The sequence below is a fragment of the Crotalus tigris genome, unplaced genomic scaffold, assembly GCF_016545835.1.
Source record: "Crotalus tigris isolate CLP2741 ecotype Arizona unplaced genomic scaffold, ASM1654583v1 scf7180000024433.2000942, whole genome shotgun sequence".
Lineage (NCBI taxonomy): Eukaryota > Metazoa > Chordata > Lepidosauria > Squamata > Viperidae > Crotalus > Crotalus tigris.
Genome location: NW_024100601.1, coordinates 192,375 through 212,695, shown reverse-complemented (window position 1 = coordinate 212,695; position 20,321 = coordinate 192,375). Strand labels below are relative to the sequence as shown.

The window sequence follows — 20,321 nt, the reverse complement described above, 5'->3', positions numbered from 1 at the left end:
CATTTGGGGATTTTTCTTATAGCCAAGAAGCTCACTTGTTTCAAAAAACTGTCAAAAAAGTTGGTTCATGATGTGTTTGGATTTTTTTAGACTAGCCAATGTGAAAGCATTTAGGATTCAAAAGAAAAACTAAAAGGCTTAAATCCCAAATTGTGAACTAAAACATGGTAGACAGTAAATTGACTATCTGCTCATTTAAAGAGAATAAATGTTTAATCTTCATATACCCACCCTTTTCAAGGAGAACATGAGTACTGTTTTGAAGACCTTACTGTCCAGAAGCCGGAGGAACACTTGTAATGAAGTCAAAGTTATTGTTAAAAGATTAATGTGAAAAAAGCCTGCCAAAGATTACACAACAGAAGAAAGTAAACTGAATGGCAGAATAGACAGTGGAAATTGCCAAGGGAATATGAACCTGAGAGAGTTCATGAAAGAATTTAAGAAATTTGTTGGAAGAGATCAGTAGTATTGCCACATTGTAAAGATGTTGAAGATGAAACAGACATGCAGAAACAATGTTTTCCGTAAGATCTCTGACCTCAAAAAGTTTCAACCTCAAATTGGTTTGCTTCAAGATGCAATTAACTACAAGTAATGATTCAAAAACTATCGAACAAAAGTGGAAGGAACTTCCGTATAGTAAAGATATTACTATCTGAGAAGATATTCTCTGTTTACAAGAAGTTCTAGTGCTAAAGTACTGATTAAATTGCTAGGGATTAGACCACTATCTTAAGTTGGTAGCAATTAGTAAAGATTTTAATTGAACTACAGCATATATGGAGAATGCCACAGTGAACACCAGGTTGAATGAGCTCATTCCACAAACCAGCACTAAAGATAGGAAGTAGTGCAAACTGTTGCACAGTATTAATTTCACATTTAACAAAATAATTCTTAGGATTATCTAACAGATTAGAGCCCCAAATGAAGGGGAATATCAGATGTTCAAGCTTACATTAGAAAAGGCAGAGGAACAAGAGAATTGCCTATCCACATTGAATAATTGAGGAATCAATATCAAGAAATTAGGGTGTGCTTCATTGATTAAAAGGAGGCCTTTGGCCATGTTAAACTATGAAGTGTGTTTAGGAAAATGGGAATCCCAGAACATGTTAAGTCTATGCATGAAATTTACACACAGGTCAGGAAGCCATATTCCTGATGAAACATGGAGACTGGCTCCAGGACAACAAAGGAGAGGCAAGGCTGTATACTCTTCCCCAATTCAACCTATGTGCTGGATATTTATTGAAGGAGACCAGATTGGAAGATGAGTTTTAAAACTGGAGAAGAAACATCAAGCACCTGTGCTATATTAATGAGACTACTCCAATAACTAAAAAAGGAAATGTTCTGCAAACTCTAGTAATCAAAGTTAATTGGCTACAATTAAATAAAAAGACCACCAAATTAATGATAATAGGAATAGGGGTCAACCATAGAATTGCCAGTGAAGATCCTGAGGTATGGTGGATTACTTGTGCCTTTCAGGATTGACTGTCAATAATAAAGAAACCAGCATCAAAAAATATGCTGCAGAGTAGCACTTGATAGGCAGCAATGAAGTCTTTGGAAAAAATGTTCTGATGTCATATCTAGCTCATAATTAAAAGCTGATTGGGTGACTTTGGGCCAGTCAAACTTGGCCCAACCCACAGGGTTGTGAGGAAAATATGGAGGAATATTAAGTATGCTCATTGAGTTGGGCACTTCTGTTTTACAAGGTTGGATTAAAAAAAACTATACAGGTAGTCTTTTTCCTGTGATGCTATGGATGTGAAAGATGGACTTTGAAGAAGCAGACTACAAAGACTACTGGTTGTGTGGAGCCAAGAGGAGGAGAGATGTAATCTTGAGCCTTCCAGCTTCCCTCCTCAGACTGTGATGCAACCAGCACACAAGACCAGAAGCATGGAACACATACAGGCAAACAAGAAAAAAGTTAAGGAAATGATTGGTCCATTAGTGGAGGGAAAGTGGCAAGAAGGTGACAAGCAACAGGGAGAAAGCAGAACTAACTCATGTTTTGCATCTGTCTTTACACCAGTGGTTCTCAACCTGTGGGTCAGGACCCCATTTGGGGTCGAACGACCATTTCATGGGGGTCGCCAAACAACGCAGTCCGCCATTTTTTCCCCTTTCCTTTGGCCATGCCCCTGGCACCCGGTGATGTATAAGTGGTTGGGGGTCACCACAACACGGGGAACTGTATTATGGGGTCACGGCATTAGAAAGGTTGAGAACCACTGCTTTACACAAAGGGAAAAAACAGTCCAACCTATCAAAAACAGTACCATAAAAAATAGAAACACAAGATAGGCAAGAAAATGGTAAGTGAGCACCTGTCCAGCCTAGATGGGTTCATATCACCAGGACCAGATGGATCACACCCCAAGGTTCTCAAGGAACTGGCAGATGTAATCTCAGAACCACTGAATTATATTTTTTAGCCGTCCGTCTGAGACAGCGTTAAAACCGCTGAGGACAGCAGACAACAGCTTTTCCGTGGTTTAAAACCTCTTTCCTGGGCTAAAGGAAAGAGGGAAGTTTTTCACCCTGAATAGTGGTAGAGCCTCTGAAACCCCCAAAGTGTTTTTTTTGGGGGGGTGTAAGGAGTGCTCCCACAGAGTTCAGGGTGTCTCCGCTTCTCAGATGCCTTTGTCCCTTGTTGTTCAGGACAAAGCAAGACGCCGTTCCCACATCCGCGATTAAAGTAATCTGGTGAGTTGTTTAAAAAGCGGACAGAGCTGATCAGTGGATTTTATTTTATTTATTTTTATTTACTTGGACTTTAACTCTAAAAACTATTTCTTTTTTTCCCCCCTTTTCTTTTCTCTTTGCTGAAAGGGAAAATAAAATGACGATGAGAGATGTTTTTTTTTCTGAGCGTATGGGAGGAAATTGAATGGGCTTTTGATACTTTATTACTTTTTTATTCTTTTTTCTTGTTACAATGGTTTTGGATTTCTTTTTTTTTCTTTTAAAGGGGACTTTGGGTGAGGTATTCCCCCTTTTCTTTTTGCTCATTTTTTTATTTCTTTTGGGTTCTTTTGGATTTTTTTTTCTCAAGAGGAAGGAGGAAAACGTTTTAAAATGGCTTCAAAGCGTCAAGTGATTTCTACAGTGCCTAAGGTGGCTTCCTCTCCGGCAATATTACCAGCGCAACAAGCTAAATCTAGATCACCACCACCTTCTCCGTCTGTACCACCACTCACAGTAAAAGATCTCCAAGATGTTATGGGAAATGTTGTATGCCAAATTAGAGAAGTGAAGGAGCTTTTAGTAGAGAGAAATAACATCTTGAGGCAAGATATAGTATTGGCTTTAAAAGGACTTGCTTCTCTTGTTGAAAAGTTGGATTCTCGTGTTGAAGAAGTAGAAGACAAAGTGGATTTACTGGAGGAAAGATTTGAAGGGGTGGAAAAAACGGTGGAAATTTCACAAGATGAAATTGTTATGTATAGAGAGATGGAGTTTGCCTTAAGAATCAGGGGTTTGAGGGAAAACGTGCAAGAAGATTTGAGAGAGATGGTGGCAAATGACATTGCTGTGATTCTGAAGAGAGAAAAATGAAATATTAGGAGAAATTGAAAAAATATTCAGAGTCAATTCTTGGGTTGCAAAGCAGAGAAATTTGCCAAGAGATGTGATTTATTTTGGAAAAAGATCTCTGCGTAACGAAATAATACAAGCCTTTTACAATAAGAGATTTCAGATTGCTGCACAGGATGTGATAATTTTAAAGGAGATTCCATCTAAAATTTTAAGAAGAAGAAAGGAATTTGCTTTCCTATCAGATGAACTTAAAAAGAGGCAGATGCCATTTAGATGGGATATTCCGATTGGAATTGTGGTGAGTCATGCGGGGACACGTTATAGACTTAATACTGTTTCTAAAGCAAGAGAGTTTTATATTTCGGTCCTGGGAGCGCGCTCATCACCATCTATAATGTTTAAAGCTTTGGAAGGGAAGGAGGGAGAGCAGTTGGCTGAAGAAGTTGTATCAGTGAAAGTTGGAAAAATACAGGCTGAATGGTTACAGCAATCTGAGATGAAAAAACAGAGAATGACTCGAGCAGCACATAAACGCAAAGAAAAGGAGCAACAGAAGAAGGAAATTAAAGAAATTTCACAAGACAGAGCCTGTGGGAGGAGCAAGACCTAAGAGATCCTCGCTGGTCCAATCTTCGATGGCTGATCTCCAAGCAGTCTTCTCTAGGCTAATGGATGAAGGAGATGGCAAAGCTCCTGACCTGGAATGTTAATGGCCTTAATTCTCCACAGAAAATATTTCATTACTTGAAGGAACATAATAATGATATTGTTTGTTTGCAGGAAACCCATATTATCTCTAAGGATCAAAAATATTTGTTTAATGCTCGATTGGGTTCTCATTTTGTATCCTTTGCTTCTGGGAAAAAAGGGGGTGTGGTCATTTATGTTAAGCAAAATTTATCAGCTTTATTAATAGATTCTGATCCTCAAGGGAGATATGTTATGATTGAAGTGGGAATGTATGGTAAGAAAATACTTATAGGTTTGTATGCTCCTAACCAACAACAAGAACAATTCTATAGGTTTTTACATCAAAAATTGATTTCATTGGACTATAGATCTGTTATATTGATGGGGGATTGGAATGGAGTGTTGGATACACAAAGAGATAAGAAAGGATCTTCTACTTCTTTTAAACAAGCTAAATTACCTGAAGCTTTTTTTGATCTGAAAGAGGACTGGGAATTGAGAGATTTTTGGCGGGAACGTAATATGGAAGAGAGAGACTTTACCTTTTTCTCTGATAGACACCAATCGTTTTCAAGAATTGACTTTTTTTTATTACAATAGATTTATATTTTAGGGTAAAAAATGTAAAGATTTTCCCAAGGACATTGACAGATCATAGTCCGGTATGGATGGAGTTGGTCGTGGAAAAAGAGGAGAGAAGATCTTGGAGGTTGAATGAAAATTTATTTAGACAAGAGATGAATGTTCAGAAACTTAAAGAGTATTTAAAGGAATATTTTATTTTAAATATGTATAAGGGAACTTCAATGGCAATGGTTTGGGATGCCAGCAAGGCTTATATGTGTGGGGTTTTGATTCAAATGAATAAGGTTTATAGGCAAAAACAGATGCAAAAGCGTAAGGAATTGGAAGAGGAGATTAAATTAAAAGAAAACGTTCTAATTTTGAATCCCTTAGATAGGAATGTAAAGACATCTATAAATTTGCTCAAAACACAGTTTAATATGTTAATGGCCGATCAGGCTGCAACTAATTTACTCTATATGAAACATAATGCATTTTGTAATGCTAATAAGCCAGGGAGATGGCTGGCTTATCAATTAAGGAAAAAACAGAAGTTGAGAATTATAGATAAAATAAATTACAATGGCAAAGTGGTTTTTCAGAAAGAATTGATTAAAAAAACTTTTTTAGATTATTACACAAAATTGTATATGGGTAAGAAGGTACAGAGTTCAGATATAAATACTTACAAGATGCTCATTTTCCTAAGCTAACAGATGATCAGAGACAAGAGATTAATGGATTTATTACCTCAGAGGAAATTATTACAGCAATTAAACAATTAAAAGCAGGCAAAGCACCCGGCACTGATGGATTGACATCAATTTATTATAAAGTTTTGATTGATGAGATGATAGAACCTTTAAAGGAACTTTTTAATAATATATTACAGGGGTTAGAGACTCCCCCGTCTTGGGGTAGGGCTTTTATATCCTTGATTCCAAAAGAGGATCAAGATCTTACTTTACCCAAAAATTATAGACCTATATCTCTTTTGAATGTAGATTATAAATTTTTTTCAAAAATTTTAGCTAATATGATTGTATTGAATCAAGTGATACATATGGATCAAACAGGTTTTATAACTGGAAGATATATGAAGAACAATGTTAGACAAATTATTAATTTAATAGAATATTTGGACAAAAATAATCAGATTTCTACAGGATTGATTTTTTTAGACGCTGAGAAAGCCTTTGATCAGTTAAGTTGGCAATTTATGTTAAGACTGGTTGAAGAAATGAACTTTGGAGATAAAATTTTACAGGTTTTTCGAGGTATTTATCAAAGACAATCAGCACAACTTATAGTTAATGGAGGTTTATCTGAGGTATTTCAAATTGAAAAGGGGACTAGACAGGGTTGCCCACTGTCTCCTTTGTTGTTTGTTTTAACGTTGGAAATTTTGTTGATAAAAATTCGTGAATCACCCAAAATAAAGGGAATAGAGATTAATAAAAATGATTATAAATTAAGGGCTTTTGCAGATGACTTGGTTGTTACTTTGTCTCAACCAACTCATTCCGTAGTGGAGTTGTTACAATTGATAAATCAATTTGGACAAGTCTCCGGTTTTAAAGTTAATAATAAAACCAAAATATTACCCAAAAATATGACTAACTTGGATAAGGATACTTTGGTTAGGTTGACAGGTTTTGAAGTTGTAAAAAAGGTTAAATATTTGGGGGTATTTTTATCTGTTTCTAATGTAAAATTGTATAAAAATAATTATGAAAAGTTGTGGTTTAAAATACAGAAAGATTTGAATGATTGGAAAAAATTGCAATTATCTTTGTTGGGGAGAATTGCTGCGGTTAAAATGAATGTTTTGCCAAAGTTTATTTTTTTGTTTCAAATGATACCTATTTTAAAGAAAGAGGTAAATTTAGAAGAATGGCAGAAAGGTATTAATAAATTTATTTGGGCGGGGAAAAAACCAAGAGTAAAACTTAAAATTATACAAGATGTTCGAGAGAGAGGTGGACTCAAGGTACCGAATTTGAAACTGTATTATGATGCGGTGGTTTTAACACTGATTAGTGATTGGATTAATTTAACAAATGTAAATATACTCCTTTTGGAGGGATGGGATTTATTATATGGATGGCATGCCTATTTAATATATAATAAAAAGGTGGATAGGGTTTTTAAGTCTCACATTTTAAGAATTTCTTTATTGCAAATTTGGAAGAAATATTACAGAACAGATTCCAGAATTCCATTGTGGGCAATTCCAGGGCATGCAATAGAAGGAATAAGAAAAGGAGTGAAGATGGATAGCATTTCTTATAAACAATTACTTAATTGGGATGGGAAAAATTGGTAATTAAAATCTATGGATGAATTATTACAAGAAAATATTTATTCTTGGTTTCAGTATAGACAATTATTAGAAAGATGGAGGATAGATCAAAAAGTGGGTTTGATGAGGATGTGATTTTGTTGAAACAAATTAAAGACCAAAGTCGAACTCATATAAAAAGAATTTATGGTGTTTTAGTGGAATTGGATTCAGAAACAGAATTAGTTAAAGATTGTATGGTTAAATGGGCTCAAAATTTTGAAGAGCTGATTTTATTAGATACATGGGAGATAATTTGGGTGAGGAATGTTAAATTTACACAAGCTCAAAATTTATGAGAAAATTTTTATAAAATGTTTTATAGGTGGCACCTTGATCCACAAAAGATGTCTCGTATGTATCCAAATCTGCAGCCTAAATGTTGGAGATGTGGTTGTTTGGATGCAATGTATTATCATATTTGGTGGTCATGTAAAAATATAAAGGCTTTTTGGATTAAGATTTGGTGGAACATTCAAAAGATTTTTAATAGAAGGATAAAATTTACACCACAATTGTTTTTGTTAGGCATTATTGTTGATTGTGATGATAAAGAAATTATTTTAATGTTGAATTTAATTACAGCGGCAAGGCTGCTGATAGGACAATACTGGAAGAAGGAGTTTTTGCCTACTTTAGAGGAATGGTTTCTTAAAGTTTCTTATTTATCTGAAATGGCAAAAATTTCGGCTTATTTGAAAGATCAATCGCAAGAGAAATATTTTTGGTGTGGAAAAGATGGGTGAATTTTATACAGCACAAATATGAGATTAAAAAGTATTATTTAGCTTTTGAATAATTTATGTTTGAGGTAACGATTAGAACTATTGTTTTGTTTTTATATATTGGAGTTAAAGTATTTAAAATCTTGTTTTTTGAATGTATTTATAATTGTTTGATGTTTATTTAAGTTGTAAGGGTTTTTTTTAGTTTTTATTAACCCTGTATTCAGCTCTGGGAAGGAGGGGGGAGGGTGATGGGTGGGAGAGGGGGATTGTTTTATTGTAAAACTGTAAAAATTTTCAATTAAAAAAAAAGATCCTGGAGCACTGGGGAACTACCAGAGGACTGGAAAAGAGCTGAAGAGTTCCCATCCTCAAAAAAGGGAAAAAAATAGATGCAGGAAACTACAGACTTATCAGCCTGACCTCAATACCTGGGAAGATTCTGGAAAAGATAATCAAACAACAAATCAGCGAATACCTAGAGGCAAACAAAGTCATTACTAAAAACCAACATGGGTTTGTCAAAAACAGATCATGCCAGACAAATCTTATTGTATTCTTTGACCAAATGACAAAATTGGTGGACCAGAGGAATGCTGTGGATATAATTTACTTCAGTAAGGCATCTGATAAAGTAGATCACAACCCACTAATTGATAAGGTAGAAAAATGTGGGTTAGACAGTATCACCACCAGATGGATTCCTAGCTGGCTGACCGGCCGTACTCAGCATGTGGTCCTCAATGGAACTGCATCTACATGGAAGTGAGTAGTGGGGTGCCCCAGGGCTTGGACGAGGGGACAGATGGGGAAATCATCAAATCTACAGACCACACAAGCTGGCAGGAATAGCCAACATTCCAAATGATAGGCTTAAAATACAAGAGGATCTGGACAGACATGAACACTGGGCGCTATTTAACAAAATGAAATTCAAAGGTGGAAAAAGTAAGGTTCTACATTTAGCCAAGAAAAACCAAATGTACAGGTATAGTATAGGACGGTGGTACCTTGCTCAATAATAGCAACTGTGAGAGGGATCACTTAGATATGAGCGACAATCACTTAGATATGAGCGAGCAATATGCTGCAGCTGCCAAAAAAGCCAACACAAGCTGCATTAACAGAGGGATAGAATCAAGATCACGTGAAGTATTAATACCACTTTACAATGCCTTGGTGGCCACACTTGGAATACTGCATCCAGTTTTGGTCACCATGATGTAAAAAAGATGTTGAGACTCTAGAAAGAGTACAGAGAAGAGCAACAAAGATTATTAGAGGACTAGAGGCTAAAACATATAAGGAACGGTTGCTGGAATTGGGTATGTCTAGTTTAATGAAGAGAAGGACAGGGGACATGATAGCAGTGTTCCAATATCTCAGGGGCTGCCACAAAGAAGAGTCAAGTCAAAGTGCCTGAAGGCAGGACAAGAAGCAACAGATGGAAACTAATCAAGGAGAGAAGCAACCTAGAACTAAGGAGAAACTTCCTGACAGTTAGAACAATTAACCAGTGGAACAACTTGCCTCCAGAAGCGGTGAATGCTCCAACACTGTTAAGTTTTTAAGAAGAGACAGGACAGCCATTTGTTCGAAATGGTATAGGTTTCCTGCCTGAGCAGGGGGTTGGACTAGATGACCTCTAACTTTTTATTTTTATTATTATTGTTATTGTTGTCTCCTCCCTGCAACCCACCATTTCCACTGTGACCTGTAGCACCCAGAGAGCAGAAGCAATTTGCTGGCCACATTCCAGGTCCGCTGGCATAGCAAAAAGATCTAGTCCAAAGAGTTCATAGGGGAAGAATTCAATGCAGTGTGCTGGGGCTTGGCTCCTCAAAGGACATTTTGCTGAGCAACTGGCTGTCCAATTCCATGCCTCCTCCAGGGAGCGGGAAGAAGTTCATCTCGGCAGCCAGTGCTGCCATTGCCGAGGGGTCCTGGCCAAACTGAGCACGCAGCATCATGTCCATTTTTTCTAGCCGCCGCTTTAGTCGCTTTGCTTCGCGCTCTCGGATGAGGCGAGCCTGCCGCTTCTCAGGGGTTTCATTGGCACGTTTGAGACGCATGGCTTCGCGATCCCTCTGCAAGCGTCGTGCACGTTGCTCATCTGTTTCCTGCATCCGTTGCAGGCGCTTAGCCTCCCTGTCCCGCATACGCCTCACTTCTCGCTCCTCTGGTGTTTCATTGTCTCGACGGCTTTTCTTTGCTGTACGTTCTCGTTCTAGGCGCTGCAGCCTTGCTTCTAGGGGTTCATTCTGCCGACGTAAGGCCCACTTGCGCACCCCTGGGGCTTGAGCTTCCAGAAGTTTGCGGTAAGCCACACAGCTGTTGCACACAAGGAGGAGGCCAGCAGGATACACAGCAGGGCCGAGAGCAGCAGCTTTCTCTTCGGTGCTAGAAGAGTCCTCTGGGGGAGGAGCAGGCAAGGAATCTCCAGACAGCACCTCCGGCACCTTCTCACTACAATAGAGAAAGAATCAGCAAGGCAAGAACTCTCTTGAGTCAGCCTCATGGCCTGTGTGTCCTCTGGAGATTAACCATGAATCCCTGAGGGAAGTAATTAGCCAAAAGATCTCTTGGGCGAAGCTTCTCCACCTTCCCCCAAGGTTCCATTAGAATATCCTATAGCAACTTGGGTCACACTGGCCAAGAACCACCAAAATAAGACTTCCGACTTCCTTCTGCCGCAGTTTCTCACCTGTTGAAAGTGGCGTGGCTGGTGAAACGTGCCCCGCATACTGCACAGTTGGACAGCTGGTCCTCAGAGTGGATGAGGAGATGCCTACCCAGTGACCCCGGGGAGCTGAGTGCTCGGCTGCAGACAGGACACAGGTAGCTCTTGGCACTGACTGCAGCCGCTGTGTGCTGCAAACGAGGCCGGGCTGTGAGGTAAAGGGTCAATTGCTCTGTCCCTACAAGGGTAGGCTGAAGCCAAGCCATGGAAGAAATCCCTCTTCCTTGGGACTGAAGGAGAGATACCCACAAGGCATTCCCTAGGATGGCTGGTGAAATGGCATCCCACAAATACTACATCAGGGCAGGGCAGTCAACTGGCAGAATGGCCTCAAGATAGATACCTGGTACACGTGAGTCACGAGCTGTTCCCTGCAGCCACATTCTAGTTGACAAAGAGGACAGCGGGAGAGTCCCATCAAGGCATCTGTGTTAGTGCTGAATCCCATCTATAAGAGAAGGAAAAAAGGATGCTTAATCTGTAGTCTGTCCTGTGCACATTCTTGAGCGAGCTTTGAAAGCCAGAGTGTCCTTTTTCCCAACCTCATTTGAAGGGTTTTTCCACCTGGCTCTAGCAAGTTAGACTTCTTATTTTCGTAGCCTAATCAAAGGTCGTAGTCTAACCAAAGGTCGAAAACCCAAGGCTGGTATGAACCCTTTGCTAGGCTGGTATGAACAAGAGGAATATTAAAGCTACCCCATCAAAAGTCTGGGTTGGCCAGTATTTGGGGAAGCCCCTTGGCTTCACTTCCCACACAACCTGGCTACGGGTGGGGAGGAGCACTTGCCTCTTGGGCTTGCATCCCGGGATTGCGCTGCCCAGGCTGCTCCGCTGATCCCTGCTCCTTTTTCACCGCAGCCCCCCCTGTTCCATCCTCCTCAGAAGCCGGAGAAGAGGCCTCATCTTGGGTGGTTTCTTCCTCGCTCTCACCTGCAACGCAAGCCGTGGCTCGGGAGGGCGGGCGGGCCGGCAGAGCACAGCTCTCCCCCCCCCCGCGCCAACCCGGCGCGCCCCGCCCGCCAGCGGAGGCAACTCACTGCTGCTGGAGGCTCTCCCCGGCGGGGGGGGCGGCGGCGGCGGCGGCTCCTGCCCCATGACGGCGGGCTGGACGCCCTGCAAGCCTGGGAGGCTCTTCCTCATGGCCGCCCGCCGCTTGTGCTCTTCCAGGCCGGCCAGGACCTGCTCCCCTGCGGACAAAAGCGGCAGGGCGGATCACCCGGGCCGCCCTACCAGCCCGGAGGCGCCGCGGCCCCTGGGAAGCGGACGCAGAGGGGCTGCCCGGCCGTCCCCGCCCGCCAGCGCCGCCACGGCCACGGGCGCTGATCCGGTGTGGAAGGCGGGCGCTGGGCCGGGCCCCTTCCCCGCAGTCCCGCCCGTTACTCACAGCGCACTTTATTGGGGGTGGCCTGTTTCCGGCGGGACATGGCTTGCCCCCCCCCGCGGGTGCGCCCCTGCGGAGAGAAGAGTCACGCCGCGCCGCGAGGGGCTGCCGCCCGCCCCGCTCGGGAGCCCGCCGCGGCTCGGCCCTCACCTGGCGGCCACCGCCGCCCTCCGTCGCCGGGCTCGGCTCGCGGCGTGGCAGCAGCAGCAGCGGCGGCGGACAAAGAGCCGCCCGGCGGGGCGCCAGCAGAAGATGGCGGCGCGGCGGCGGGAGTGCCCGGCTCGTGCACGGGGACTGGCCGTCCGTCGGGCGCGCGCCGAGCCTGCCTCCGACGGCGGGACGCGGCTCCGGGTTGGTGGTAGGGCAGCCGTCGCCAGGTGCTCGGGTAGGGCGCGGGGAGGCCGGTGCCCCGCGCAGAGCCGGAGGGAGTCGCGGCGTCTCCCCGGCGGCGCTCGAGCGCCCCCGGCAGCTGCCCCCGCCGCAGCATCTACTGGAGGGCGCCGGCCCAACACAGCGCCCCAGGCGGGGCAGGTGTGAAGGCGTCCCCGCCGCCGGAACTCAGCACCGGGAGCCGAGGGAGCTGCCGGGGCATTGAGGGCGGTGACGCAGAGCGCCCGTTCCTGCTTCCGTTCCCCTGCAGGAGGCGCTTTGCGGCCAAGGCCGGCGCCCGGCGCCGTTTCTTCGGTTGCTTCCGGCGTCCGCTTGCGTACTTCCGTGCTACGGCCCACTCAGTGGTGAGGCGTTTCCCTCTCTGCCGCCCGCGAAGCCCCTTCTGGGCCTCTGGAGAGTCCCCGGCGGGGAGGAGAGCCGGCCCAGGGCCCGGAGGAGTTCGCTGCAGGCGGCGTCTCGGCCCAAGCAGGCCGGAATCGGCCGGCATCGCCTCTTCGGGTCCTTCCCGGAAACGGCGGGGCGGCGGGCGGGCTGGCGGCGCAGATCTCGGGCGCGGCAGACCAACGTTTTCCGCTTTGCCCTCCAGTTGCGGGACTGATCGGGATGCTGGGCTCCGGGTTCAAGGCTGAGCGCTTGCGCGTCAATCTCCGTCTCGTCATCAATCGTCTGAAGTTGTTGGAGAAAAAGAAAAGTAAGCGGAGGCGAACCTGAAGGAGCTTCCCCCGCCGCCCCTTCGGTGTCCGGCTGCCACGTCCTTGGGGTGGCGCGGCGGGAAAAGGGCTCCTTGGCCCCGAAGGCGAAGCGTGCTGAGGGGGACTGTGGTACTTCCCGCCTGGCCCTTTCGCCCCGGAGGAATCCCAGTGCAGACTGAGCGATGACTTTCCTCTTCCTTCCCTATTTTACAGCTGAGTTGGCCCAGAAAGCCAGGAAGGAAATTGCTGATTATCTTTCTGCTGGCAAGGATGAACGTGCTCGCATCCGTGTGGAGCACATTATTCGGGAAGATTATTTAGTGGAGGCCATGGAGATCTTGGAGTTGTATTGTGACCTGCTTTTAGCTCGTTTTGGCCTCATTCATTCAATGAAGTAAGACTCAGGTAGCAGAAAGAAAATTCTGGGAGAGGAAAGGCAGTGTTCTGGCGTCCTTTTCACACAAAGACCTGCTTTGTGTGCATAACTTGATATTATTTCTGCAGGGAGCTGGACCCTGGCCTGGCAGAAGCTGTGTCTACCCTCATCTGGGCGGCTCCTCGACTACAGTCAGAAGTAGCTGAACTGAAAATTGTGAGTAGTACTAGCTATGTGAGAGAAAGCGGACTCTGGGTTATTGGCTAATTTTCTGAAAGGTTCAAGACAGTTTGGCAGAACAGTCTGCTTTCTCTTCACTTTCCTTTGAAGTGAAGATAGTATAACTCTTTACAAACCTCTTGAGAATTTTCTTGATTTGCTTGATATTTAAAATTGGTTCCTCTGCCTCTAAGCTTAGGCCTTCTGATCTGGAAAGAGCCAAGAGCAGTAGTGTTTCTGTGCTTCACTTTACAGATAGCCAATGAATTTTTAATTGTGCTGTTTCTGTGCTAGGTTGCTGATCAGCTATGTGCCAAATACAGCAAGGAATATGGCAAGTTATGCCGAAGCAACCAGATTGGAACAGTCAATGACAGGGTGAGAATGGGGAGAGCCATGCAATTGATGGTCAGATGGCTGTATAAAGTGTATCTCAAAAACAAGTTTTACAGAGTAGGAATTTTGATGATGCATACAAAAAAGCAATAGCAAGTATCTTCTTACAATTTTGTATTTTTCTTTTTTGGGTGATTCCTGATAAAAACTGTCAGCCCTGCTTAGCTGTGGAGGTAACAAACTGTTTTTCCTCCTCCCTGCCTTCTAGTTAATACACAAACTGAATGTAGAAGCACCTCCTAAAATCCTGGTGGAGAGATACTTGATTGAGATTGCCAAGAACTATAATGTGCCTTATGAACCAGATTCGGTGGTCATGGTAAGTAGAAGTGCAGGGGGCTTCCTCACTCTAGTGTGATGTGGAAGGTCTGTCCGCTGCCACAGTTGTGTGAAAAAGAGTGAAACTTTCACTTTGCCTGCATTAATATTAATTTTGGAGCTTCATTTGAGTATTAGTAATCTACAAATGGAGTCTCAGAGAACAAATAGTGCCAATATTTGATTTAAGCTTCTTTTATTTTCATAAACATGTCAGAACAGAAAAATAATTGTGCCTCCCCTTCACTCAACCAAGCTAAAGGGGAAGGCTATAGCCAGTTGTGTGAGTAAAATCAGGACTGCTTTGGAGTAATCTTGTCCTAAAGAAATCTCAAAACCTCTGCTTGCCCAATCCCAATGAATTTTTTACTATATACATTCATATCCTGCTGAAAAGAAATTGCTTAAAATGACATCAATCTGGGAAAAGGTTCCAAACAATATCTGAAGTACTGTATGAGGGCTCCAGCAGTTTGTGGTTTCCTAATCTAGCCTTGAACTGGAGAAGACAATTTTTGTAAGAATGGTTATGTTTTAAAAATTCCTCCCAAGTATGCAACATAAAAGCCACACCCAGTTTTAGGGATCTGCATGCGTGTCAATAACCTCCAGAATCTGGAGAAACTCTCTGTATATAGATAAAGCAGAATATCTGGTGGAATCCAAACTCTCCAATTAAATCTTATGCCTTAACATTATCTTAATCACTTATTAGGTGTCATCATTTGGTGATGGTTTGCTACTGAGATCATTTACATCAGAGGTCCCCAACTCTGGTCTGTGGACCAGTACCATGCTGCGGCATGCCAGTAACCAGTTCGCACAAACAAGCAAACCCCATCCGTGGGATGCAAGCAGCACACAAAACCACACACCCTCTGGCCCAGGGAATAACCTCTCTCCTTGGAACTGGTCCCTGGTGCCCAAAAGGTTGGGAACCTCTGATTTACATCAGGAAAGCATGAATTCTGATTCATATCAGAATTCTATAAAACATTCAAGAATTTCAGGCCATTTTTCTAAGTCCCGTGGCAAAAGTGATCCACAGAAACAAGTCTACAAGATAGAATAGAGTAAAAACTTTATTCACTTTAAATATACACAAATCAGCATTCAATAAAATGAAATTTCATTGTATTCCGCTCTTAAAAAAAACCATTATGTATATGCCCACATACACGCGCATATATGACACAGAGAAATAATTCAAACGTATACATATTCATGGGGGGGGGGAAGAATCCTGTGAATTTACAAGACAGATGGCATAAGGAACAAAGCTGTTATAAAAGCTAGTAGTTCTGCTATAAATACTTCAAAACCTTCTCCCAGAGGGGAGCAACAGAAACAGACCATGAAGTGGGTATGTGGGGTCTCTAACAATGCTTCAAGCTTTAAGCATATAGTGCTTATAAGTAGCCTGAATAATGGGAAGTGAGTTTCCTAAAATCTTCTCAGCTGTCTTTACCACTCTCTGAATGGACTTTCTATCTGAGGCACTGCTACCACCAAACCAAACACTGATGCAGTTTGTTAAAATGCTCTCAATTGTGCCTCTTTAAAAAATGGCCAGGGCAGAAGGAGAAAGATGTGCTTATCCGATGCAAGAAATGCAAATGCTGGTTTGCACACTTCACTAAAGACAATGTATGAAGAAACCAAGTCAGATTGTTAGTTATCTGCACCCCACCTATTGACCACCTCCACAGCTGCAGCCTTAATGGAGCATGACTATGCCAGCTCCTTCTAAAATCAATAATGATCTCCTTTGCTTTACTAACAAATGTTAATTAACATTAACAAACCAGATTATTTTTATTGCACCAGTCCACCAAAGCCTTCTCCTCCTCCCTTTAAGAATCTTGGTTATCAGCTCAGATAAGACCCACCATTGCCATGTCATTCACAATATGATTCGTAGCAAGCTTAGCACAGCAGTCATGGGTCAAGGTGAACAGTAAGGATTCAAAACACAGCCTTGTAGGGAACCCCTACTCCATCAAAAGGATGCAATTGGAAACTTTATTCTTCCAACTGGGGCCTATCAATAAGATGACAGATGAAAAGGAATGTATATAATATTTTGGTGTGGCCAAGTCAAAGCCAGATCCAAACCCCATAGAAATATCGTGGCAGGTTTAAAATCAGCAGTTCATATTAAAAAACCTCAGCTATTACTGACCTGAAGCAATTCACCATAAAGGAATAAATAAACCAGAATTCCTACACAGTGATGTGAGAAACTGGTCACTGATTAAGGAAGTATTGGTGCACTAACTGCAGCTAAGAGTGAGGCAACCAATTATTGAGTCATGTGGACAACTACTATTTTGCAGTAGTATATCATGTTGCATGATCTAGATAACGAATGAAACAAGTAAAATAGTGTTACTTCATTTAAAATGTCATTTTATGTTTTACTAGGGCACATGAAACTCTTAACATTCAGCCGCAAAGATATACAAATGTTCAGAAAAACTCAAAAGAAGCAAACATTGTTACAGAGTTGTATTTCTTTTCATTTAATCAATATGTATAGCTACCAATCTGAAAAAAATGATTGTACACTAGCAGTATCTTTCCTGGTTGTGAGATTGAGTCTTCTCGTTTCTCAGGCTGAGGCTCCTACAGGTGTAGAAGCAGATCTGATTGATGTAGGATTTGTGGATGATATCAAGAAAGGTGGCGGTAACAGTGGTGGCTTCATGGCCCCTCTACCTGGTCCTGAAGGAGTCATGCCCCTGCCGATGCCATCTCCAGTTCCTTCTTTCTCCTACCCACATCCGAAGGGGATGGTAATTACTAAATCTCGATTCATGCAGGGCTCTGGAGGCGGGTAGTTTTGTTTTTGTCTTATTGCCGGCATGTGCGTTTGCAGCAGCTTTTCTTTCTTGAACATGCTGCCTACTTAATCTCTCAATGAGCTGCATCTGCTTTGGCTAACGAGTATTCTAATTTCTGCAGGAGAGCTTCAATGGGCTACCTGTGGGTACCTACCAACCATTCACTGGCCTTCACCCTCCTCCGATTCCAGCAATTCCTCCAACATATGAATCTGTAAGTGTCATCCAAGAAAAATGTAGTCCTCTAAAACTGCATGAAATGAAAAACACATTTCACAGCTGACCCAAAAAAAGTCATGTTCCACAAATTCTACCAAACTGTTTAGGTCTGGCTGCAGTTTGGCAGAAACTAAATTTAGAATCTGAGACAGGAAGACAGAATATTGCTTCTCCCCCCCCCCCTTTCCTTTGCATAGCCGTCTTCCCAGTGCCTACGTGGAATAGCTCACACCAGACAGTTGTGTATATTCTTAGTGTGCTGCTGAGAATTGGGGTTAAGGCTTTGGTCAAGCATTAGTTGTGAGATGCCTTTTCTGTGGGTGCCAAAGTTGCTTTTCAGAACTTTCCCTTTAATTTGCTATGTTTACCTGCCTTCATGCTTTGGTCCCTTCCAACAGTGATGAAATATTTTCCTAGAGAAAAAGAGACTGGGTTCCCTGCACCCTCTCTCCCCATTGCTTTTCTGTCCCACCTAGCAGCAGAGCTTTGGGATTTGATTCTTGAGGTGGAGAAAAATATGCTTCTGAATCCTCCCAGCCTATACAAATAAACAAAGGTGTTTAGTGTGCTGCATGCCAGGACCTTCTGCCAAATACACTTGTGCCTGTTTCAGGTAGATGATGGGAATACTGACAAGGAAGTGCCGTCCTTACATGTTGTGACTGGTAAGTCTAGAGAAGGTCAGGGAACACCGGCCGAGGCCTTGCTTGTCATTCTGGTAAGACACACTGAGCTGCTGCACTTGGCTTGGGGTGAAGTGGCAGCAGTTTGATTCCTCCAGAGCTGTGGAAGCTCACACCCTGCAACACAGCCCTGGGAGGCCTTAAAAGCACCAGCACTCTTGTTAAAGGACACAAGAGAAAATACAGCGTGCTACAGTAGGCAGGCTGCTGGCATGTAAGAATTAGTCTTCTATTGTTTGGGCATTGTTCCTGCTATTCCCTGCCCAAGGCTTGCAATGTCTCTTCATCTGCCCTCTGCTGCAGGTCCCCGCGTAACACCAGAAGCCAAGGGGCAGCCACCAGTCCCCATGCCCCGTTCAGGTGATCGCTTTGTGTTGCCAGAGTTGCCATCTGTGCCAGATACACTGCCTGCTGCTTCTGCTGGCACCAGCACATCTGCCTCAGATGAGATTGACTTTGATGATCTGTCCCGGAGGTTTGAGGAGCTGAAGAAGAAAACCTAAGAGCTACATACTCTGTTGCTGCAATGGGTGCTCTTTCTTCACTTGTCTTCTTCTTGGCCTTTCTTCTTGCTCTACTTACACCAAATTGTGCTGTTTTGGAGGGCCCTTTGGGACCCCTTTCAGTGGGGAGCAAGAAACCTCTCCCCTATGCCTCAGTAGCCCTAGATAATCTCTTCTCTGGAGTGGGGTGTGGAGGTGATGTCAGTAGCATTTCCTTTGGACAGAAGACAGCACAGCCACTGCAATAAGATGGGTCTAGACAGCCTGATGGAACAGGGGCACACCCTTGCCTTCTGGGCATATTCTGTGGGAAGGGCTGCTTTAAGGCCTGTGCTTGCTTGATGCAGTTATGGCTTTTCTCTGGGAAAGGAGGCCAAAGCCAAGTCTACCCTGAGGGTCCTGCTGATGTGCATGAGGTGGGGCAGAAGAGTCAGGTACATGCCTTGAAGCAAACCAATTTTAGACCTAGCTCAGAGATTAGAAAAGACTCCCTCAGCAGGGTATGGCAAGCTGGGTATGGGACCATCATTTGACATTTAGGTCTGCAGCCCCCGACTAGTCCATGTTTGGCCTATGGGACAAAGCCATAGATGGCAGCACCACATAATCACATCTGCTGCTATGATGCCCAGAGGAAACCTGTTTTCTCATCTAATGCTTCTGTATGTAATATGTTCACATGGCTTTTCTGGGACAAATTTGATGGTTGATTCCTTCTTTGTTCTGAATAAACAAATGTGATCTTCACTGAGTCTGTCTTGGCGGATATAATCTGATACAGAACTGTCAGAGGAGGAGATCATGCTGTTTTCCAGTGGTCCCTTTCAGCCTCTGGAACAAGTAGAAAAATGGTTGATCCTCATTGTTGCCCAGATGTATTGTCATAACTTGTATGTAAGTTAAGGAAAGAATATGACTGCAAGAAATTACAGAGAATTGAACTGGATGCTGAAATGGCTAAGATTCCCTTTAGGGGTTGCTTGTTCCAGATGTTATTTTATAATCAATGGAGCTAATGATGCCCCCTGATGTTTGGGTGGGGAAAAGTATTCCCCAGATTGGTATAACTCAAACTCATTTCCTGCACCAGGTGAGAAGAGTCTGCAGGGGATTGTTGGATTTTCGAACTTTATGTGTACAGAAATTAACTTTGTTTTTAAAAATGGGAGAAATAGAATATGTCAGGGTACTTGGGACTCCCTTTTTTAGTTTTTCTGGTTATGCTATTTACATTAACGATGCTTTCTCAGATCCCTAGATGCATGTGATGTTTTAACTCAAAGATGGTAGAGAGCTTATGGAGGTATTTCTATTTACAAATCTAGACTTCCATAATTTGAATTCCTGAGTGTCTCAGAATGGCTGCATGGCAAGAGCCAAGCAGATCTTTACCAGATTTTTCATAGTATTCAGAAAAAGGAAAGGTGGTGATAGAATTGGACAGCAGTGGTATTGAACTTGTAGGCAAGTTTTGAACAGGTAATCGAAATAGTAGCGTTGGCTGAGGATAACTCTGCTAATTGAGAAATGAATCTCCTACCGAAAACTAAAGGAAGAGTACGTATAGCAAAAAGTGCTAAAACGAAAACATGCGAAAATGCTGGATTGGAAGCGGGAGGTAGCCCGTAGCCCAGGCGCAGGGAGGGAGTGGGTCTCCGGTGAGGCTGAGGGCGGGCTGTG

The 20,321-nt window shown here is 43.2% G+C and overlaps 2 protein-coding genes across 6 annotated transcripts; one reads left to right on the top strand and one right to left on the bottom strand.

Moving 5' to 3' along the window:
• Positions 1–9,470: 9,470 nt before the first annotated feature.
• ZNF821 (zinc finger protein 821) lies at positions 9,471–12,528 on the bottom strand. Of its 3 annotated transcripts, none has more exons than XM_039331070.1 (6): positions 12,153–12,528; positions 11,659–11,808; positions 11,409–11,551; positions 10,965–11,069; positions 10,586–10,752; positions 9,471–10,347 (listed from the first exon to the last, which is right to left on the bottom strand). In XM_039331070.1, the coding sequence occupies exons 1-6, from the start codon at positions 12,487–12,489 to the stop codon at positions 9,693–9,695; spliced, it is 1,557 nt and encodes a 518-aa protein (XP_039187004.1). In that variant the 5' UTR covers positions 12,490–12,528; the 3' UTR covers positions 9,471–9,692. The 3 variants fall into 3 exon arrangements, with proteins under 3 accessions (XP_039187004.1, XP_039187005.1, XP_039187006.1); XM_039331071.1 differs by having other exon boundaries at positions 12,006–12,182; XM_039331072.1 differs by lacking the exons at positions 11,659–11,808; positions 12,153–12,528 and having other exon boundaries at positions 10,586–10,769; positions 11,409–11,543.
• IST1 (IST1 factor associated with ESCRT-III) lies at positions 12,226–19,388 on the top strand. 3 transcript variants are annotated; one of them, XM_039331073.1, is made up of 10 exons: positions 12,226–12,353; positions 12,979–13,083; positions 13,298–13,478; positions 13,589–13,676; positions 13,974–14,057; positions 14,284–14,394; positions 17,009–17,188; positions 17,358–17,450; positions 18,069–18,120; positions 18,442–19,388. In XM_039331073.1, the coding sequence occupies exons 2-10, from the start codon at positions 12,996–12,998 to the stop codon at positions 18,639–18,641; spliced, it is 1,077 nt and encodes a 358-aa protein (XP_039187007.1). In that variant the 5' UTR covers positions 12,226–12,353; positions 12,979–12,995; the 3' UTR covers positions 18,642–19,388. The 3 variants fall into 3 exon arrangements, with proteins under 3 accessions (XP_039187007.1, XP_039187008.1, XP_039187009.1); XM_039331074.1 differs by lacking the exon at positions 12,226–12,353 and adding an exon at positions 12,596–12,736; XM_039331075.1 differs by lacking the exon at positions 12,226–12,353 and adding an exon at positions 12,743–12,890.
• The last annotated feature ends 933 nt before the right edge of the window (positions 19,389–20,321 follow it).